Source organism: Megalops cyprinoides, chromosome 9 (genome assembly GCF_013368585.1).
Source record: "Megalops cyprinoides isolate fMegCyp1 chromosome 9, fMegCyp1.pri, whole genome shotgun sequence".
NCBI lineage: Eukaryota > Metazoa > Chordata > Actinopteri > Elopiformes > Megalopidae > Megalops > Megalops cyprinoides.
The window spans coordinates 3,764,757-3,786,073 of record NC_050591.1 but is presented as its reverse complement, the minus strand read 5'-3'; the positions used below and the strand labels follow the sequence as shown (position 1 = coordinate 3,786,073).

General features: G+C 48.1%; 1 protein-coding gene across 1 annotated transcript in view; it reads left to right on the top strand.

Annotated features, from left to right (window-relative positions):
* The window catches only part of brip1 (BRCA1 interacting protein C-terminal helicase 1), a 28,261-nt gene extending 8,366 nt beyond the window's left edge, over positions 1 to 19,895 (top strand). Inside the window, exons 6-19 of the mRNA XM_036537421.1 lie at positions 1,573 to 1,881; positions 3,796 to 4,017; positions 4,329 to 4,528; positions 5,249 to 5,381; positions 5,595 to 5,749; positions 6,143 to 6,308; positions 8,881 to 9,021; positions 9,108 to 9,269; positions 13,747 to 13,906; positions 14,328 to 14,449; positions 16,974 to 17,086; positions 17,202 to 17,284; positions 17,714 to 18,025; positions 18,591 to 19,895. Coding sequence (XP_036393314.1) covers positions 1,573 to 1,881; positions 3,796 to 4,017; positions 4,329 to 4,528; positions 5,249 to 5,381; positions 5,595 to 5,749; positions 6,143 to 6,308; positions 8,881 to 9,021; positions 9,108 to 9,269; positions 13,747 to 13,906; positions 14,328 to 14,449; positions 16,974 to 17,086; positions 17,202 to 17,284; positions 17,714 to 18,025; positions 18,591 to 19,447 — 3,135 coding nt within the window. The 3' untranslated portion in view covers positions 19,448 to 19,895. The remainder of the gene's footprint in view (positions 1 to 1,572; positions 1,882 to 3,795; positions 4,018 to 4,328; positions 4,529 to 5,248; positions 5,382 to 5,594; positions 5,750 to 6,142; positions 6,309 to 8,880; positions 9,022 to 9,107; positions 9,270 to 13,746; positions 13,907 to 14,327; positions 14,450 to 16,973; positions 17,087 to 17,201; positions 17,285 to 17,713; positions 18,026 to 18,590) is intronic.
* The last annotated feature ends 1,422 nt before the right edge of the window (positions 19,896 to 21,317 follow it).

The following is a 21,317-nucleotide window of genomic DNA, read 5'->3' as shown; positions in this document are numbered from 1 at the left end:
ATGTATGCAGAAAACCTTGCCATCCAGGAGTCAAACAGGAGCTGTGAGTGTGAGACCCCTACGCATACCATTTAAGAGCCCTGTAATGCCTAGAACTCTTTGCCTTGAGCAAAGAGTCCCCTCACGGCCCTGAGGCTCAGTTCAATAACCCATATTAACACTTTACTGCCTCAGATCACAAAGTCAGTTAGAATCAACCAAATTATAGCACAACTAAAACAAAACTCCATCACTTATTGAGACACACAAAATCAAGCACAAAGTAAAATGCGGTGCACCATGGCAGGGTATCCATAATGACTGAAAAAAACTGAGAAATACTTTGACAAAGTACAGACTCAGTGAGCCTGGCCACAGAGAAGGGCTTCCACAGAAAAACATGGTGACCTAAAGATGGTCACCTGTGCCCGCACAGATTGAGATAGGGCTGCATTTCATTTTAAAATCTGAAAAATATTCCAAAATCTGGCAGATTATTTCCCATTATTGGATCATTTTTACATGTTGTGAATGTGCGTATTTGTCATGACAATAAAGCCCAGTGAATTGAACTGGATTGAGCAGAGTGTGAGAGGGAATGAGTGACTGAGTGTGCGAGTGTGTGTGTGAGAGAGTTTGCATGAATAAGTGGGTCAAGGGAGTGAAAAGCCGGGAAGTGGAACACTTAAACCACTCTCACCTGACCGGTATTGGTTACAGATGAGCTGCAGGCTACATTTTCCCCCTGCCTAAGTGAAACACTGTCCACTGCTGCCACAGTTTGGAGACCTCATTAAAACCAATGTCCTTACTTAGAATGACAACGAGAGGGCGTCAGCTTTCAGCCTTGGAGCAGGTGACCTCACTTGGCTTATTTACGTACCTTTGGTGTATTCTGTCATTCAGCCATGTGTACCTCTGGCTACAGTAGCCTATTTAATAAACCAAGACAATTCTGCTATGAATCATTTCATTCATATTTTTGCTAATGTGACTAGTACACCTTCCTCTCCAGTTATTAATCTATGGAAAGTTGCAGAGTGCAGTTTACATGAAAATTGATAAGGTACATTTGGGGAATTGACAAATATGAGTGACTCGGAGTGACAGCTCTTTGGATAGGAATGTATTTACAGCCACACCAGAAATAACAAACACAAGCACTAAGCTGAGTGTGAGGCTGTGGGAGCGTCTGAGCCCTGTTTGTCTGAACATCTGAACTCTCCCTTTCTTTGATTTTTTCATTGGTGCCATTGCAGTCATAGCCACTCCGTCCCTCACTTTCAAACCCAACTCAAACTCAAATCGTTCTTTCAAATTCTTAAAAGTGTATTATCAAGAAATCCACAGTATCAATCAATACTGTGCTTATTTTCTGTTGTATTTAATGTATATATATTTTTTTAACAAAATAATCTCTTTTCTCTATTTGTCATTTTATCTGTGTGTGCTTATGTGTATGTGTGTTTACGCATATGTTTGTGTGTGTGTGTGCGTTTGTGTGCATGTATGCATATGTGTATATGTGTGTGCAAGTATCTGCCTGTGTGTCTATGCGTATTTGCTCATGTATGTGTGTGCATGTTGGGACAGTCTCCCGGTCCCTGCTCCATGTGCCCATGCGCTGGCACCCCCGAGGGGCAGAAGCCCTCTGAAAAGGGGAAGGACCAGGATCCAGAGGGCAGTGCAGGGAAGAAGGCAAAGAAGGCGGTCACTAAGATCTTCTTTGGGACGCGCACCCACAAGCAGATCACCCAGATCACCCGCGAGCTCAAGCGCACCCTCTACTCCAGTGCCCCCATGACCATCCTGTCCAGCCGGGACCACACCTGCGTCCACCCCGACGTCATCGCCCATGGCAACCGCAACGAGCGCTGCAAGGACCTGCTAGAGGCCAAGAACGTGAGTGCTCTGTGTGTACTGCTTAGAAACACTTTTTAGCGAGGCCTCAGAGGGGCTTTCATCTCAACTAGTTCCCCTTGTTGGTGTACAGCTCTGGCCACATTATCTCCACTCTGTGAACTTAGGTCATGGTGTTAGCCACATTCCACCTGAGAGGTCAGAGGTCATTCTACTTGACCTCCTTCCTGATTTGTGGCCCTGCGATATTGTTCATTAAAAGTTTGGCTCCCTGCACTGGGGTGGTTTGGCTGTGAAAGGCCATCTCATTTCCTGAGAGCTGCGGTCTTTTCCTCACTGTAGCGTCAGCAGCCTGACTGTAGTGTGAGTGAGGCGACCACTGCATGAGCGGGGTGACTGTCAGGTGGTCGGGCTGACCATAGTGTAAGCAGATCAATCATAGTGCAAGCAGGCTGACCGTACCATAAGCGATTTTACCATAGCATGAGTGGGCTGACCGTAGCGTGAGAGGGCCGATTGTAGTGTGAGCAGGTTGACCGTAGCATGAGCAGGCCGATCGTAGTGTATTCGGGTTGACTGTAGCCTTAGCAGAGTGATCATAGTTTGAGTGGATTGACTGTGGTGTGTTCTAGTTGACGGTAGTGTGAGCAGACCGATCGTAGTGTGTTTGGGTTGACTGTAGTGTGAGGGGGTTGATCGTAGCATGAGCAGACAGTCTGATTTAAAGGCCTCTCACTTTGACAGACAGCTACAGAGGCAAGAAGACAGCTCACCTCTGCATCACCCGGGCCTTGTAACATGAGCCATCCCTTTAAGGAGCTGCTGCAGTGGCCATGGGCAGCAATTATCTCCCATAATGCCTTCAATCAGTCATACAGAGGTTTTCTATTGTAGTGCAGTGTCAGGGGCCTCAGACAGTCTTTCTTCTGTAGTTTTGGTGAGGAGGGGATGTCCCAGGGGCCTGAAGGGAGGTCCCAGGGGCCTGAGGGGAGAGACAGCTGGAATAATGACCTCCCAATTACACTGTCACCGGGGGGGTCTACTCCAGGTTGGACAAGAGTGTCTGTGGTGTCTCATCACATACCTTCACACCCAGAGTTCACCTGCCACAAAGGTGCTCACACAAGCTGTTTTTATCATTGTGAGTGTGTTAATGTGTGTGTCACTGCACAAGCGATTTCAGGCGGGGGCGATTGAATGAAGGAGGCACATTAGTATAGATTGTGTTGTGTTGCTTATCTTAGTTATGTTGTAGTTAGGGCTAGGACGATATGCTTTTGTCATGATACGATATTATCGCAATACTTTGGTGCCGATTCGATTCATATTGCGATTCCGATATATTGCGATTCTACAAATATTGCGATTCCATAGTATTGATTATTGTGATTTTTCTGGGACTATTTTTATTTATGTCACAGTATTCAGCAGCCCAAGCGTTTAGAAGTGCCCTCTACAGGCCTGGTGGAATTCTTGGCCACTCTTGGCTCACATTTGTCAGTGAAAGCAATACAGCAGTGCAGCGCCACTATTACGCATATGATGTCACAAAGTATCGATTCTGGGAAGAAGTATTGATATTTAGTATCGTGCTATAAAAAAAACGCGATATGTCATGAATCGATTTTTTTTCCCCACCCCTAGTTGTAGTTGTGTTGTACTGCTGTGGTTGTGTTGTAATGTTTACTGATTATTGATGTTAAGTATTGTTATGTTGTGGTTTTGGTGTATACTGTATTGTTGACTCTGTGGTTTTTTTAACATTGACTTAGTTGTTGTGATTGTATTGTATCATTTACTGATTGTGTTGTGTTGTATTTTCAGCAATGTGGTTGTGATGCATTCTATGCCTTGTTGACTCAGCGACTGTTGTATTGTTTACTGATTGTGGTGCAGTTGCGTTGTATCACTGACTGTAGTTGCATTGCTGTGGTCGTGTTGCTGTTGCATTTGCAGGGCCAGACATGCCGCTTCTACCACAGCGTGCACAAGATGCGCGAGCAGAGCACGCTGCAGCGGGTGCACGGGCTGCACCAGGCCTGGGACATCGAAGACTTCGTCCGCCTGGGCGAGAGGCTGCGCTCATGCCCCTACTATGCCGCCCGTGAACTCATGCAGGAGGCCAGCATCGTCTTCTGCCCCTACAACTACCTGCTAGACCCACTCATCCGAGAGAGCGTGAGAGGCGGGTGGGGACGGGGCCGACCGGGGCGGGTCTGGGCAGGTTGTATGGTGTCATTGCATCACAGGCTGCTCTTGATGTCCCTCTGGGACTCCTGTGTTATCTGGAAGTGTTTGATGTGGCAGGCTCTGAGACACACCCATTGTCATGAAAGATTGGGTTTCTGTGGTGGCTTTGTAATGACGGTTACGGATTTAATGATCCTGTCACACATAGTCTGGTTGCATTCCTGAAAACCTGTCACAACCCAGATTGCTGTGACACATGCTCAGACACACACGTGCGTCCCTGGTCTGTGGTTCCACAGATGGAGATAAACCTGAAAGGGCAGGTGGTTGTGCTGGACGAGGCCCACAACATCGAGGACTGTGCCCGCGAGAGCGCCAGCTACACCCTGGAGCAGAGCCAGCTGCTGTCGGCCCGCGAGGAGATCGACGGGATGGTGCACCACAACATCCGCCGCAGCCACCATGAGCCGCTGCGCGCCTTCTGCTGCAGTCTCCTCAAGTACAATCAGCAACACCCCCAAACACAGTGCTAACACCAGATGTAGCCATAAACACAAAGCTAGCACCAGATACAGCCCCAAACACAGCGCTAAAGCTAACATCAGCTACACCCCCAAATGCAGTGCTAAACCAGCTACAGCCTCAAAAACAGCACTAACACCACCTACAGCCCCAAATGCAACGCTAACACCAGCTACAGCCCCCCAATGCAGCAATACAGTGCTAGTAGTAACACCAGTGACACCTCCAAATGCAGCGCCAACACCAGCTACACCCTCAAATACAAGCCTGACACACAGTGACACCCCCAAATATAATGTTAAACACCAGGTCACCCCTAGCACAGTGCTTCAAAACCAAAACTGCATTCCAGCACTAAGCCCCACAACACTAATCACCAGGTCCAACACTAATACGCGGCTCAAATACTAGCACCAGCCCCTACAGCACTAACGCCAGTCTTTACAGAACACTTGAGTATATGACTATTGAAGATGAACCAGAAGAAGCAGAGTTTATTTTGTGACGCAGACTAGCTTGTGTGTGTGTGTGTGTGTGTGTGTGTGTGTGTGTGTGTGTGTGTGTGTGTGTGTGTGTGTGTGTGTGTGTGTGTGTGTGTGTGTGTGTGTGTGTGTGTGTTTGCGTGCGTGCGCGCGCTTGTTTTCCAGGTAATGTTACATTGTAGCTGTGACATGGCTGTCTTTGTCTCATGATGCAGCTGGGTGCAGGAGAGCTGTGGGGCTCTGCAGGAGAGAGAATATGAGAGCTCCTGTAAGGTCTGGAGTGGGACAGAGGTCCTGGAAGTCTTCCATGGGCTGGGAATTACACCCAGCACCTTCTCCGTGCTGCAGGTGATTTCAGCACACCACCGGGGGCACCCTCATCTCACACACTTGCAGCAGACTGTGTGCGTTCATATTGTGGTCATTTTTGGAGGTCTGCGGTTATGTTACGGTGTTGAGTGTGGTCACGTTGTGATGTGACCTGTGAACACATCACAACTGGGTCAGGGCTCTGACCCAGTGCCCTGATGGATCGTGGTGTCGGGCTGTTCCCCTGTTCAGAAGCACCTAGCTGCAGTCCTGGAGAAGGAGGAGCAGGTGGGCATGGTGAACGGGAGGGAGGACATGGTCCAGGTGCCCACCATCAGCTCCACCACACAGTCTGTCCTCAAGAGCCTCTTCATGGTGTTGGAGTTCCTGTTCAGACATAACTGCAGGTATGTACACATTGCATGCTGATGCACACTCTCATACACACACAAACGCATACATACATACTGAATCTCCCTCATGTTCACAATTCTTCCTCATGCACACACACACACACACACACACACACACACACACACACACATACACACATACATACATACATATACACACATACTCTCATCCATACTGACACTCCCTCATATACATGCACAGACACACACTCACTCATGCATCCTGGTATACACACACACTTACACACACTTGTCCCACTTGTATGCATACATACACTCTTACACACTTAGATACACTAACGGATGCACACATACTCTCAAAAAGGCAGTGTTGTGGTGAGCAGGCTGCAGTGTGTGTCTCTGCTGAGACCGGGTGCTGTTGCATAGGTTTGCGGGGGACTACCGTGTGGCACTGCAGCAGACATATGCCTGGACCACGCCGCCAGATGTCCCAGATGCCCAGGGTTTCTTTGCTCGGCCACAACGCCGCCGCAGCGCCCGCACTAAGACCCTGGTGCACACACTCAGCTTCTGGTGCCTGAACCCCGCTGTGGTGAGCTTGCAGACGCGCCTCTGTCCACCGCCAGCAGGGGATACAGTGCTCCTCACTGCTTACACATGTCTGGATAGCAAAATGTGGGCCAGTGTTGAATTAGATGATGGATATTAGATGATTGGTTTGCTTGTATACACACACACACACACACACATAATCATATACGTATATAAATGTGGATTGAATATACAGTGGGGTCCGAAAGTCTGAGACCACATTGAAATATCTAATATTTTCTCATAAACCTGGAAAGAATCAAAAGGTTTGAGGATTCAGAAACATTTAAAAACACAAGAACTTATGTCATGTTAAATGAAGAATAAATATTTAAGATTCTGCACTATGTCTAGGTCAGCAATCAAATTTAAGCAAATGTGGGGCATTGGCCAACTTAACTCCTTTGTAAAAAAGGTCAGATTTCCTTGAGTTGTATCCTTTCCATTAAAGCATGAATTCAGATTACACTCAAGTGGATTTGATCTACTCATAAGAGGCTCGTTCAAGTAACTCAACTTGCAGCCAGTGTTCACCTGTGCACCTGTGTTCACCTGGCTGTGCCTCAAGTTTCCAGCAGATCATTGCTTACTAAGTAGCATTGTGGTAGTGGGAAAAATGGCATCAGAACTAAGTGAAAGTGTCAGAAGTGTAAGGAAAAACAAGGCGCAATTCCGATCTTCGTGGAAAAGACTTCTTAATTTACAGGAACGGCAGTTGTCAGAAATACGTGAAAACGCACTCTGGGTTCAGCGGAGTCGATCTGAACCCCGAGCACTCAGCGAAAGCATTCTTTATACTGATACAGAGCTTTGATCAGGATCGACAATAATTGGCGTACAGGTGGTGAAATACAGGAGGTCTGGTAATTACATTATCTTCCCCAGCAAGAACAGTTCTCAATCACCTGTCAGCGGTTTCTTTAGAAGTACCAATTGCTGCAATGGCCAGCTACAGCCAAAGTGACAATTGAAGTCTGTGAGCAGAACTGTGGTTACAATAAGGCCATCTAGACAAATGAACACAGGTATTTGCATACCTTAAGTGAGAGGATCTGTGCTCTCTTATGCTGCACTGAGTGAGCTGGTTTAGGGATCTGGACCAAAATCTTACAGAAGTCAAATTGGTATTCTAAGCAAAGAGGGGCTTTCTCAGCGTCAAATCATGGCTAGACTAAAGGTTTCTAAGAGGACAGTGCATGGAACTCTGAAAGGCTTTGCAGAAACTGGATCGGTTGTATCCAAAGCATGATCAGGCAGGCCAAAAGTGACCACACCATCAAAAGATCAATACATCAAGCTTAGTTCCCTGAGAGATAGAAAAGCAACTTCATCACAGATACAGAATTTGCTAAATAAAGAACACAAGACTCCAATCAGCAAAAGTACTGTCAAAAGAAAGCTGTCTTGCAGTGGACTCAGAGGACGAGTAGCAGTTTCTAAACCACTTCTCAGGAGGGGAGACAAGACCAAACGCTTGGGGTGGGCTAAGAAATACCAGCATTTAACAGTGGATGACTGGAAAAAGTCTGATTTACTGATGAATCCAAATTTGAGATTTATGGCAGTAACAGAAGGTTGTATGTAAGGAGACAAACAGGAGAGAGAATGATACCGCAGAGTACCAAACCGACAGTGAAGCGTGGTGGGAATATTCAAGTCTGGGGGTGCTTTGCCTACTCTAGAGTTGGACACCTGCACCGAACTGACTACACCCTGATCAAGGAGAAGGACCACTCCATTCTTCAGAGACATGCTATACCCTCTGGTTTGCGTCTTTGTGGAGAAGGATTCATACTGCAGCAGGATAATGACCCCAAACACACCTCAGACCTTTGTAAGAACTACTTGAAGACCAAAGAAGACCAATGAGTCCTGACTGTCATGGGCTTTCCTCCACAGTCACCTGACCTCAACCCCATTGACCATTTGTGGGGGCACTTGAAGACTGAGAAAGCCAAGCATTCTGTGACATCACCAGAAGCTCTTTGGAACATTGTCAAATCATGCTGGGATAACATGGGTCATCATGTTTTGCGCAAACTTGTGGAGTCCATGCCAGCTCGAGTGCATGCTGTCATTAAAGGAAAAGAGGGACACACCAAATACTAAGATATTCTGAAATTCATGTACATTTTTCAAAGATTCAACTTTTCACTCGAATTGTTAAGCTGATGATATCATTTGTAATGAAAAAATGAGTATTACATTTGAAACAAATGCAAAATAGAAGTATTTTGACTAGTGGTCTCAGACTTTTGGACCCCACTGTATGTGAATATGGTCTGTAATGGGCAAGCTTGGAATTCTAATGACTCAATGTCATGTTAATGAGTTTTTGTGCATGATTATGATGTCATGTGTTCATGATTTGTAGATATGTGTATAGCTATGTGCTTTTATTGTTCGATAGGTCAGTGTATGGGTATGTGTTATAGCTGTGAATGTGCTATTGATGGGCATGCTTGTAAATGCTGATGTCTGTTTGCCTATGGATCAGTGTGTGGCTGTGAACTGTTGCTGTGGAGTGGATGTACCTGGATGTGCAGTGCTGTTTATGGGTCTGTTCTGGTCAGGCTTTCTCGGACCTGAGCGAGTCAGTCCACTCCATCATCCTGACCTCTGGCACCCTGTCTCCGATGGGCTCCTTCTCTTCCGAGCTAGGTGTCAAATTCTCCATCCAGCTGGAAGCCAGCCATGTCATCAGCAGGTCCCAGGTCAGTCCAATATGGGGGAGCGCAGTGGAGCCTGAGCTGCTGTCCTTCTGCAGTCCCGTCCCTAAGTCAGTGTGCTATCGTCCCAGGTGTGGGTGGGCACGGTGGGTGCTGGGCCGCAGGGGCGGAAGCTGTGTGCCACCTTCCAGCACGCCGAAACCTTCGCCTTCCAGGACGAGGTGGGCGCCCTCCTGCTGCAGGTGTGCCAGGCTGTGGGCCGTGGCGTCCTGTGCTTCTTGCCGTCCTACAAGGTGGGCCCCACTTCCTGTTCCCAGACTGCCTTGAGAGAGGTGGAGTGTTGTGTTGTTGTTTTTTTTCTTTTTCCCCTTTTAGGTACCCCTATCTTGGAATTGCCTGTTGTGTATTAGGCACTTGTCTCGCAGCAACAACCACTGCATTTGTTCATGAGGACCGAGTCGGGACTAACGCAGTCCTCCGATACACTCGCACACAGTCAGTGGCTGTTTCTCATACTGCAAGTCACTCAGTGGAAAGGGAGACCGTTGGAGGGCAGGCGTTGCACCAATGACATCATCTGAGAACCTTGCAGGCGCTTGACGATTTGAAGAGTACCTGAGAGCAATGAGACGAGGGGACCTACCCACCCCTGTCTATAGCAGAAACAATTTTTTTCCATGGCTGTGGGCTCCCGGTCATTATCAGCAAATGACATGGTTAGGGTCATGAACCCGGGCCATAAAGCTCCATCAGTAAAGCCAGCAGCTTAACCCCCTGAGTTACTCGGGAGCCCTTTTGTTTCTCTGTTATCTCCCATTATTTTTCTTGTCTGCTTTATCTGTGCCAGTTTCAGTTCACATTCTGATATGGAAGCTTTCGTGTATTCAGGGCTTTAATGTTACATTCATCAGTATGACCATGAATGTGAGTATAGCTATATTGCATGCCACTACTTCCAACTAAACAGCCTTTGAAGGCAACTGGGATAATTCTCCTGTTTTCCCTGTAATGACTGAAACAATTTTTTCCTTTCTTTTCTTAGCACTTTGCTGCAATCTGATTGTAAAAGGTAGATTAATTTTAATTTATTTTATCTTATTTGAGTTTTTCTGTCAGGCCAGCTGCATCTGATCTGCATCCACATTTTTGGATTTGATACAGTTCTACCATGTGCCCACTAGGTGGCTCTAGAGACCACTGACTGCAGTTGGCTATGTTGAAGTATAGGTATAATTCTTACTAATTAGCCCCTTGATCTATGACACAATATTAACGTGCATGAAAAAACGGAGAGTCCCAGAAGTAAAGATGGTGTACCGAGGGAGAAACACTGTGGGCCATGTCCAGCGTTGGCTGGGTGAAGAATGTGAATACTGTTGCTTAGTGAATGGATGGAAATAGACTTCACACAGTAAAGTGGAACCATAATGTATTATAGATGCTGAACAAACCTGGGAGTGCTGCCCTGTGCTTTTGCTGGATCTCCTTTCAGCTTGCCAGTCCCATTGAGAAGTACTTTGTTCTCCATTGTTTGTTATGGCTGTGCTGTTAATTGATTTCCTTTCATACTGTCTGTCCCAACCAGTCCTCAGAGGGGGTCTGCTGACTTTTTCAGATGTCTTGTATACCTTGAGTATGTGCGTGTGCTTGGGTGTATGTGTATGTGTATGTGTGCGTGCAGGCCTGTGTGTGTTTGTGTTTTAATGGGTGTATGTGTACACATGTGTATGTATGCGTACATATGTGTGTGCATGTGTATGTGCATATGTGTGCCGTGCGTGCATGTGTATAAGGTATGTGCCCGTATAAGGTAAAGATACCCTAAATGTCTGCCTATCACTGTTCCATGGGAGAATTCAACCCCTGGAAAATATTTGGTTGGACTTGCAAAGTATGTCACTGAAAATGTCTTTCCAAGGAATATCCTCTACTCTACAGACAATTTCCCTGATTTGACAAGAATAATATATTTCAAAGCTCTTTTCATCTCTGTGCTAAATGATATAAATTACTCCTAATTAATTAAATGCTGTTAAATTCTGAAACGGATTAATATGTTAAAAGTAGAGTATTTGTGAATTGGCTTAAAACACTGGCTGCTGTATGGCCAGTGTGTTTATGATTGGCGGGAGTTTGCAGTTTCTATTCATGTTTTGTGGTAGATTTATCCCACACCACGTTTTCATTATTGATGGCTGTGTAAGAGTTATACCAGCCCTGTATTAATATTTGATTTGCAGTCAGCTTTGAAAAGATGAGGAGCTGGAGCATTTAATTGGAGCCTTTGTTTCTTTGAGGTACTGGAACTCATGTGTACTGTCTCTGTCTGGGTGTCTCCAAACCCCCCCCGATGACCTTTGTTGGTCTGTTATAGAGCCGAGAGCAGGGCACATCTACAGTACCCCCTCACTCCCCCACAGTGGCCCTCTGGTCCAGTGCTTTAGTTTGTAGCACTTTGGACCCAACAGGGCTCCCATTAGGACACTATTAAAGGTGGCTCCCATAGGGGAGACGTCCATGTAAGGGAAAATGGGTATGGTAAAAGTAGGAGTGTGGAGGTGAGGGGATATGTGGGGAAAATGCAGACTGGTTTTATGGCAGATGGGGGCCATTAGGGGTGATGTCGCCAAGATGTCTGCAGAGAGGGTTCCTCCTGGCGCCTGCTGGGGGGGGGGGGGTATCTGACTCAGAGTGCACCCACCCACCCCTTGCTACTGTACTCATTAAAATACGCTCCCCTCAAGTGTACTGTCATCCCCACAGAGACACTGTGTGTGTGTGTGTGTGTGTGTGTGTGTGTGTGTGTGTGTGTGTCTCTTACGGAGAGCAATTGAGAGGAGCAGCTGTGTTTCCCAGTGTGTAATGCATAACCATGGGGAAGATCTAATCCCCTCTCACACTGAAAACCCCAGAATGATACATGCTGCTACTCCATTACTGACTCGTCCTGCAGCAGTCAGTTAAGTACTGCCGGTTTTTAATGTCATTGCCACACAACTGCCTTTAATACAATAGCTCATCTGGAGGGGGCGTTAGAGGGCCACACGATTTTGGTGCTTGATAGGTGCTCTAGGCGGAGGCTCTGAGCCCGAGTAGCACTGCTGTGAGGGTTGTCTGCTCCCCCCTCTCTGACAGCTGCACACTGGGAGAAGAATCACATCTGGGAGCTATTACTGATGGACAGAGTCCATAGCATAGAGAGTGCTGTCCCAGTGTGAGGGATAGCGAACAATAGAGACAAAACATAAAGACCTGTTTCATTTATGGTCTATGATTTTTTTAGTATCATTTTTGATCCCTTCATTTGTCATTTGTTGTATCAGAATATGCTTTAGTAACAAAAGTGGAAAGTTATGCCAATAGTGGCAGTAGTATGGGATGTAAATCAAGAGGGACAGAGAAAGAGGGGAAGGAATAGAAAGAGACGGGACACAGAGATTGCACATTTGAATGTGTGAGTGAGTCAGTGCATGTGTGTGTGCGTGTAAGTGAGTGGCTGAACGTGTGTGGTGCTTAATTAAATGGCCGCTCTGTGTTGAGGCAGATGCTGGGGTGCTCTTTACTCCCAGTGTCTGACAGATGAAAGCATTATAGCCATTACGCTGGCAGCTGTGGGGCTCCTGTAGCGGCTGGCCCCATCGCTCTTATCCTAATAGCAGCAGAGGGAGTATAAACAGCAGCCTAATATGAGCAGCCCCCCTCTCTTAACTTTGTCATTGGGTTACTATCAGGTTACACCTTCCGCAGTGCAGAAATTAATCACTGGCTTGAGTAAAGATCCACAGAGGTATACAGATGACTGCAGTTTGACTCCCATCTATTATATGCATAGGAATAGGGAGCAGGTCTGCCATTGGTGTTTCCTGCCTGCTGTGTCTTGAGCTGTGTCTTGTTTTGTCAGACTGTCTCCCTCATGGTTGTGCAGGTAATGGCTGTTCTGTTGGTCGGAGATCTTACAGAAGTGACGTCTCGCAGGACGCAGCTTGAGTAATTCAGCCCCCAAAGCCTGGACTGACTTGGAAAGTCATGATGGGACAAATGTTTGGTGTGAGTCTGGTAGAAGTGCCTGACCGAGGGGCATGTGTCGTGCCAACAAGGCTCAGTGGAGAGAGGTGGTTTATTAATGAGGACATGGCTGTAAGAGGCTGTGGAGCAGATCTCCTCTAATTTGGTCTCCATGTGTGTCAGAGCGGTAATGCACAGCATTAATGTTAACCACCTAGCCTGGTCCCCAGGATCAGAAGGGAATGGTCATTTCCCACATTCTACCCTACCCCTAACTGCCTCCACCCCCTTGCCCCATCCTGCCAATTTCACTCTCATTCCAAGTTTCTCTTTCATTCCCAGCAGGGAACAGAATGGAATTTCTTCTCAAGTGCTTGCGATCAGCATAGCCTTACTACAGGTTTGCATTCAGGCCACACTTATCCACAGGCTAGCAGAACTGGAGCCTGTCATTGTGTCTAACACTCTGTCACTCTGCCTTTCTGCTCATCTCTCTCTGTCCCTCTATGTCCTAAGCTGTCGCACTATTTCTCTGTAACATGTCTCATACATCTGGCAAAATCACTGTATGATTTTGTTTGCTCCTGCTGAGCTAGAATGCTGAGCTGGGGTACAACATGTTATTCTTTAAAGACACACCTGTGTGCAGAAATGTGTTGTTCCCTAGATGTCAGAATTCAGCGCTGAGCTATGGAAGAGCACCCAGGGGTGTCTGCCGTTATCTGCTGGATTCAGAGTGTGTGTCCGTGTGTGCGTGTGTGGCAGATGCTGGATAAATTGCGTGATCGCTGGACTAACACGGGACTCTGGGAGAAGATAGAGGAGAGAAGGATGGTCATCACAGAGCCAAGGGGCGGGGCCAAGGGTGACTTTGACAAGCTGCTGCAGACTTACTACGACGCCATCAGGAACCCGGGCAACAAAGGTATGGCCAGGCCCTGGACAGGGTCAGAGTGGGGTAACGTCACAGGTAGAGACTACTGTCACCGTATTGGACACCATGGGTTTGATTAGGGCAGGGCAAGCGTGAAAGAGCACCCCCCTCTCTTTCTCTCTCTCTCCCTCTCTCTCTGATGTCTTCAGCTTGCATGCTCTCCTGTCTGAACCAGATTTGAAGTTCTCTCTTTGTTCTTGTGTCTATTGGCCATTTGCCTCTTATGCAAATGAGGATGCAAATAAGGCATGCAAATGGTGCAGTGTCCCACAGTGCTGCACAGTGAGAGAGTCAATGATCTTGAGCTGCCAGGCATATAGGTTGTCTGTTAGTGGGCTGTGGTGCTGGAATGTGGAGTGAGATATCCTGGTGTTGATGGCTATGTCTTTGTGCTGTAACACTGTGTGTCCAGAGGGAGCGCTGCTCATTGCTGTGTGCAGGGGAAAAGTCAGCGAGGGGCTCGACTTCACTGATGACAACGCCCGCGCTGTGGTTACCATCGGAATCCCCTTCCCCAACATTAAAGACCTGCAGGTGAGACACATTACCAATTCTGCCCAGACAGGGGCGCCACGCTGTACTGGCAGTGTGATTTAGGTCTCCGCTCCATTAGCCTGGTCACTCCTACCTACTCCTCCTTGGCATTCTGCACGTGTCTGATTGGGATTCCTCAGCAGAAAATGTGCCAGAGAATAGGCTGAATGTGACCGGAGCTGATTAACAAAAAAAGATAGTGGAAAATCTGTTGCATTATCAAGTCAAAAGATTTTTCTTAAAGCGGTGTTAGTGTATTTGTCAGAGGATTTGTGTGTGTGTGTGTGTGTGTTTGGGGGGGGGGGGGGGGTGCCTGTGCGTGAGTACCCCACTTACCCTGCAGAGAACAAACTTTGTAAAGACTAATAAATGAAAGGTAATGTAAACACACACACCCTGTGTGTGTATAACTCCGTAGGGACCTTAGCTGTGTCCTACTTTAGCAGGTCACTGACCTTAAAAGCTTGTTCTTTTCTACCCCCAGATGAAGGGCTTTGATTTTTCCCTCTTCCACTCTGCAGAGGTCTGTCCGTCAGAGAGTCTACATTGTGTTTGGGCTTAATCACGCAGCCCTCCTCAGGTCACCAGGTCGAGGGGTCTCCGTATCAAGCACGCCACATGCTCTGAGGGACAGCACTGCCCCCTGAGAACCCCTCAAACTTAAACCAGTGCTGCTATCAATGTGGCTCAGCTCTTTCCCAGGGCCCGAAAGACGCAATCAGGAATTGGCTGTGCTGTGACAACACGACAAGTACATCTTGAGAAAAGGACAGCTGTGTTTTATACCAGCTCGGACACAAGTGTCTGCTTCCTTTGTGCAGACATTCTGACTAATCTGGGAACAGTAGACTGAGAAGGACGCTGCTTATCCAGCCCTGTGACGTAACCCTTGCTATCGAGAAGGTGTGTGTGTGTGTGTGTGTGTTTGTGTGTGTGTGTGTGTGTGTGTGTGTGTGTGTGTGTGTGTGTTTGTGTTTGTGTGTGTGTGTGTGTGTGTGTTTGTGTGTGTGTTTGTGTGTGTGTTTGTGTGTGTGTTTGTGTGTGTGTGTGTGTGTGTTTGTGTGTGTTTGTGTGTGTGTGTGTGTGAGAGTGAGAGTGAGAGTGAGAACGAAAATACGTGAGAATATGCTCACAAATAAGATTCAGGGGGTGTTGAGGCACAGCTGTTGGCTGAAATGCAGGCAGACAATGTGCTGCTGGATCTCAGTAACAGACTCTTGCAGCCTTTGACCCTTTGGGGGCAGTGCTCTCCATCTGACTCTAGTGCTCGCCTCATAACCCAGTGCATGTCTTTAAGCATGAGCAGGTAGCACAATACAGAGAGGCACGGAAAGAGCCAGCTGTCTCTTGACTTTTCCCCTAATCATATCTAGGTTTCCTGCACATCTATGGATACTCGGCAGCAGCGAGAACCGGTTTTTTCGCATAGGCACCCTGTCAGCTTGTATCAGGCGCCTGGTGCAGGGAGCTGTGGGACTGTGTGCTGAAATGGACTCTGATTGGACAGTTGGGTTTGGATGACATCTGTGACTTGAGGGAAACTGGCCTTTAATGCTGAAAACTGAACAGACCATTAACCCTTCAGGTGTCACTTAGACCAGGCTACTTTTCTCTGATTTACTCTGAGTAATAGGCCAGGTTATGTCTTACACAGAGAGAGTAGCAAGTCAGCTTTATTCTTATGCAGAGTGCAGCAGTCCAAGTTATCACTTATAACAAGCCAGGGCATATCTCACACAGAGTGTGACAAGTCAGATTATTTCTTACATAGAATAACAGGGCAGGTTATGTTGTACACAGAGAGTAACAGTCAAGTTTATCATCTGTAAACTCTTTGTCTGGAGTAATTTTGGCCCATCACAACAGTGCCTTGAGTTATTCCTTTTAAACCGTATTTGTTCACAGCCCAGTATTGTGCCCCTTCATGAATGACAAGAACTCCTTTCCCATTGACCTGCCTGAGTGGTAGGACAGTTGTGCCCGAGGAAGGGCTGGAGGCATTCCTCCACCAGACAGACTGGAACCAACTGCTCCTTACCACTGTGCCCACCCCACCACCCCACCCCCACTTAGCTTGTGGTACACAAAGGTATTGTGCTCACACTTACTGATCTGGAAGTGTCATTAACCTGGTCTGACTCTGTTGCTCATTCAACTTGAATGGATACATTTCTGTTCTCTTGTGCTGGAAGTTATTCTGGAGAAGAGTGACTGCTGAATGAATGTGATGTAAGTGGAGTCACTTCAGGGCAGCTGGTGGTGCAGCCTCCTGTGAATATGAGGTCAAGATGGCTGCCACTCTTGTGTGTTGGGGAGGAATGTACCGGACTGAAACTAAACAAGTGAATCAGTGACATGAAGCCGATTGCTTGTAAATGGATATTGAAATCTCTGAGTAAGATCATCGGGCTGTCAGCTCCTTGGCACAGTTTAGTTCCAGGTCTCTTGATTGTAACATTCAGGCTAGGAGAGCTTGAGTAGATTAAGTGTGTGTGTGTGTGTGATAAAGATCTATGTGTTACAGGTGGAGCTGAAGATGAAGTATAATGATCAGCACTGTAAGGCTCGTGGGCTCCTTCCTGGTAGCCGCTGGTATGAGATCCAGGCCTACAGAGCACTGAATCAGGCCCTGGGCAGGTCAGGACCCTCCTCCTGTGTCTGTCTGTCTGTCCCTCTGCCTGTCTGTCTGCCTATGTTATCCTCAGCTTCTGTGTGGGCTGTCACTTGTTCAAACTGCTGTCCCTCTCTGCAGGTGTATCCGCCATAAGAATGACTGGGGAGCGCTCATTCTGGTGGACGACCGCTTTAGGTGTAACCCCAGCAAGTACATCACAGGTAATGACCTTCAGGTGTAACCCCAAACAATTACATTACAGGTATACATTACATCATAGTTATAGAGCTGCAGGTATAACACCAGGGATCAAATCACAGATACAGGTAGACCATGCACTGGGCCTCTGTGAGTTTTCAAGCAGCTTAAGTCAAAAAACCTGTCTGCTCTATTCCCAGATGCATTATCCCTGTTGTATGATACATACTACCCTGCGTGTAGTTGCATGATCACACCTCTAGGTGGATGCAGCAGCCCACTGCGGGGGTGGGCCACACATTGCCTTTGAGCAGACCAAGCTTTCAGTTACAAATCATCACACTGACATGCCATGGATAGGTGTGTGTGTGTGTGTGTGTGTGTGTGTGTGTGTGTGTATGTATGTGTGCGCATGAAGAGCACTAACAGGTGTGTATGTGTGTCTCTCCCAGGCCTGTCAAAGTGGGTGCGTCAGCTGGTCCAGCACCATGACACCTTCAGTGGGGCCATGCGCTCGCTGGTGTCCTTCTCCCAATGCCAGCAGGGGGCAGCAGTGGTGCGCACAGACATTTCCAGCACAGCAGAGCAGAGTGCCCTGTCGCCCTCCGGACCCTCCTCACCTGCTCCCCCAGCTCTCCCTGGACCCCCGCTACTCTCTCCCCTGGATCCCCTACCCAAACTCCAGCAGGGTTCCCCTCGCTGTGCCCCCCCCGCAGCCGACGCCCGTCCCATGGCCGATGCCCCCACAGGGAGCCCAGATTCAGGTAAAGTGACACGGGACTCTCATTCTTGCAGATTGCTGCCTCGCAGGCTGTTTATTCCCCCTCGCCTGGGGCTATTACTTTTGGCCCTGTTTTCGGTGCTGCAGAATGCAGGAACTGAGTGAGCTGGTACAACTCTGGTAGATACCATGCCTATCATCATTCAGCCATCATTCAGCACCTCTATGAACAAAGCCTGTGTTTCCTTATTTTACTTGCCTATCGTTCTGTGTGTGTGTGTGTGTGTGTGTGTGTGTCCATGCTCTGCTGACTGGTTAGTGCTTTTCTGAGGCCTGTGGAGGTGAATGTGCTGGCTAGTCTTAGCTAACCTTAGCTAGAAGTGTTCCCCACAGAGTATTTTATTTCCTGTAGTCCTGTATGCAAACCTGCCACTTGCCACCATGGCCCATGCTGCCCTGCTCAGCATGACTGATAGCAGCCATGCTGTAGAAACCACTGGTGGAGGAGTGGAGAATTCTTCTGGGGTGATAGTGATAGTGACAGTGGCTTTGTGCTCTCAGGTATGCGCTGTTTGCTGGCTAACGTCATGTGTCATGTTTTCGGACAGGTGATGGGCTGTCCTTGCAGCAGGAGCAGTGTCCAAGAGAGCCCCTCACCCATGGGCGGGACAGTGAGGGCTGGTCTCGGCCCCCCCTTCGCCCAGTACACCAGCTATTCACTTCCACGCCAGTGGTTGCCCGCTTTAAGACACCCCTCTTCCAGGTTAAGGGGTGGGCACTGGAGACTTCCTCGTGGGGCTGCGAGGGGACACAGCCCGAGGGGGTCAGGGATTTGCCTGCCCTGGTGGCTGGAGACATGAGCGTCAGTCAGGATGAGGGAGGAGGTGGAGAGACGGCAGACCCCCTACATGCAACGGTTGACGTCTTACCTGTGAGGGCCCTCCATGGGGGCCCAGTTGAGGAGGACATTGGTGCAGTACCTGTCCTCAAAGAAGAGGAAGTGGAGGGTGAGGAAGAGGAAGACCAGTCCATCTTCTTCACTCCAGAGCTCTTCGAGGGTGAGGAGGAAGGGGACTACAATGAAGAAGAGGAAGTTAAAAACTCCCCGCCCAGTACTGTCCCCTCTGGGATGGAGCCGGACCCTCAAGGGTGTTCTCTCCCCCTCTCTAACGGGGTGTCCCAGGGGCTGTCGGAGGACCTCTTCAGCTCCAGGTCGGCTCTAAGGACGGTGACAGTCACTCCCTCTGACAGTCAGCAGGGCGGCGCAGTGGTGACAGAGCAGGCTAGAGAAGGCAGTGGCAGGGATATAGGGCAGGTCCCGATGCCGGACCCTGGCAGAGGCAAAAGCAACAGGCTCTCCAGGTCTAGACAGAAAGGTGTTCCGTCATCAGCAGGTAAATTGACCTCCTATTTCCCCTCTGTCTCTCTAGCCAATCATGGCCAGGTCACCCGGTGTGACCATTAGATCACAGGAACACCACAGAGCTGGGTTTTCCCAGCACAGAGCTGTTTAAAGTGCCAGCATATGTATGACAAAGCTGCAAACTGGACCAAACTGCAACTGCAGAAATGTTTTTACATCGACTTATTCTTTTATCTTGTTAAAAAAGCTGCTCAGATATTTTAACCCAATAATAAAAACCCTTGCTCTGGTTGTTTTAAATGAAGTGTATTGATGGAGGCCATGCCTAAGATGGCTGCCAAGCTGACAATCACACAGGTGAAGATAACATTTTGTACCACAGGCCTTTAATCATGTGACCTTGTGATGTAAGCAGAAGGGAGGTGCTGTGATTGATGACGCATGCAGCAATGCAGCGTCTGTAGCTAACGGTCACTGAGCTACGAATGGTTCCACAAAGCCCTTGTCATCCTTCTCTCTCACAGACACCACACATTACAGCTCCACACTGTTTAGCCCTCTTCCAAAACAATGCTCTATGTATAGCTCCTGTTCTGAAATATATTAATAAAATACTGTATGGTGATTTAAATAAATGTAATGTTGGTTATGAGTAGTAGCTGGTGTAATGTGTGGTTATGTGTTGGTTATGTGCATGTGGTTTAGTATGTATGGTGTTGGTTATGTGTATGTGGTTTAATGTGTTCCTGAGAGCACTTTTCATGGCGTTCACGTGGTGTTTTAAATAATGACTAACAATATACCTGCACTGTATATATCAATGTCTGTGCAATATTGCTGTAATTTCAATGTGGAACTTTATTACTGTAGCACAGGGGTGGCCAACCTTTGATTTCCCTGTCCACCATTCTCTGTCTTGACTTTTATACAATAACATTCTCTTTTACTGTGGAGTTCTTACAGAGGCGAGTAGCCATAATCTCTAACCCCTAACCCCTAAATCCTAAATCCTAACCCTAAACCAGGGTTAACATAGCCCATATCAGGCTGGGTGCTACCGTGGGCTTTTGTTTGTTTTTCCTCCTGTTTCCCTGAGGAAAAACAGATATACTGATCCTGTAGTCAACTGGATTGTTCATCCCTTTCACCGCATGCGCTATAATAGCCTGTCCACATAACATATAGAGCGCCAGTGTGAGTGAACCAGGCCAGCCTGGAAACTGGGTATTGTATCATCATTAGAATGAAAGTGGGGCGAGGCCTGGCGTTTTCATCCTTCCAGCATGTCTGAGCACACTGCCGTGTGTCTTATAAGAGCAGGACCTCACTGACACCGTTGTGTGCTTCTCTCTGCAGCTTGCATGGCGAAGGCAGGTGTGACAGGAGTGGCACAGGCAGGGAGGGGCCGATGTGGCACTGCCCTGAGGGGCAGAGCAACAGACAGAGTAGGGGAGATACCGATGCCGAACCAGGAGGAGGAGGCAGAGTTTAGTGGCCTGCAGACTGCAGACAAGGGCGAGGGAGAGGGAGGCAAGGGTCTCAGGAAGTTTGGGGAGGAGGCCTTTGTCCTGCCAGAGGTCAAGGGTTGCAAGGTGGCGGTATTCTGCCAGCAGTTCAGGGAGCAGCAGCAGCAGAGAGAGGTAGGAATAACCAGGAGGCCGAAGAGGAGGGAGGGGGCGGACCTGCCCAGTAGGGTTGGAGCAGGGCACCTGCTGTCCCCCATCCCACTGCAGTATGAGATCATCACTCCTGAGGGGCAAGCCACAGCCAAGCTGCAATACCCTGATAGTCAGGGAGAGGGCAGCACTGAGACCGCCAGACAGGGCAGAGGCATCGGTTGGCGGGACTCTCCGAGACACGGTAAGAGAGTCTGTAGAGGCAGGCCAATGATATGAGGTCAGTACTAAAGAAAGGGGGAATGATGAAAGCTATGGCTGTGTTGAGAACTTATGAGTACAACCAGAGTCCAGTT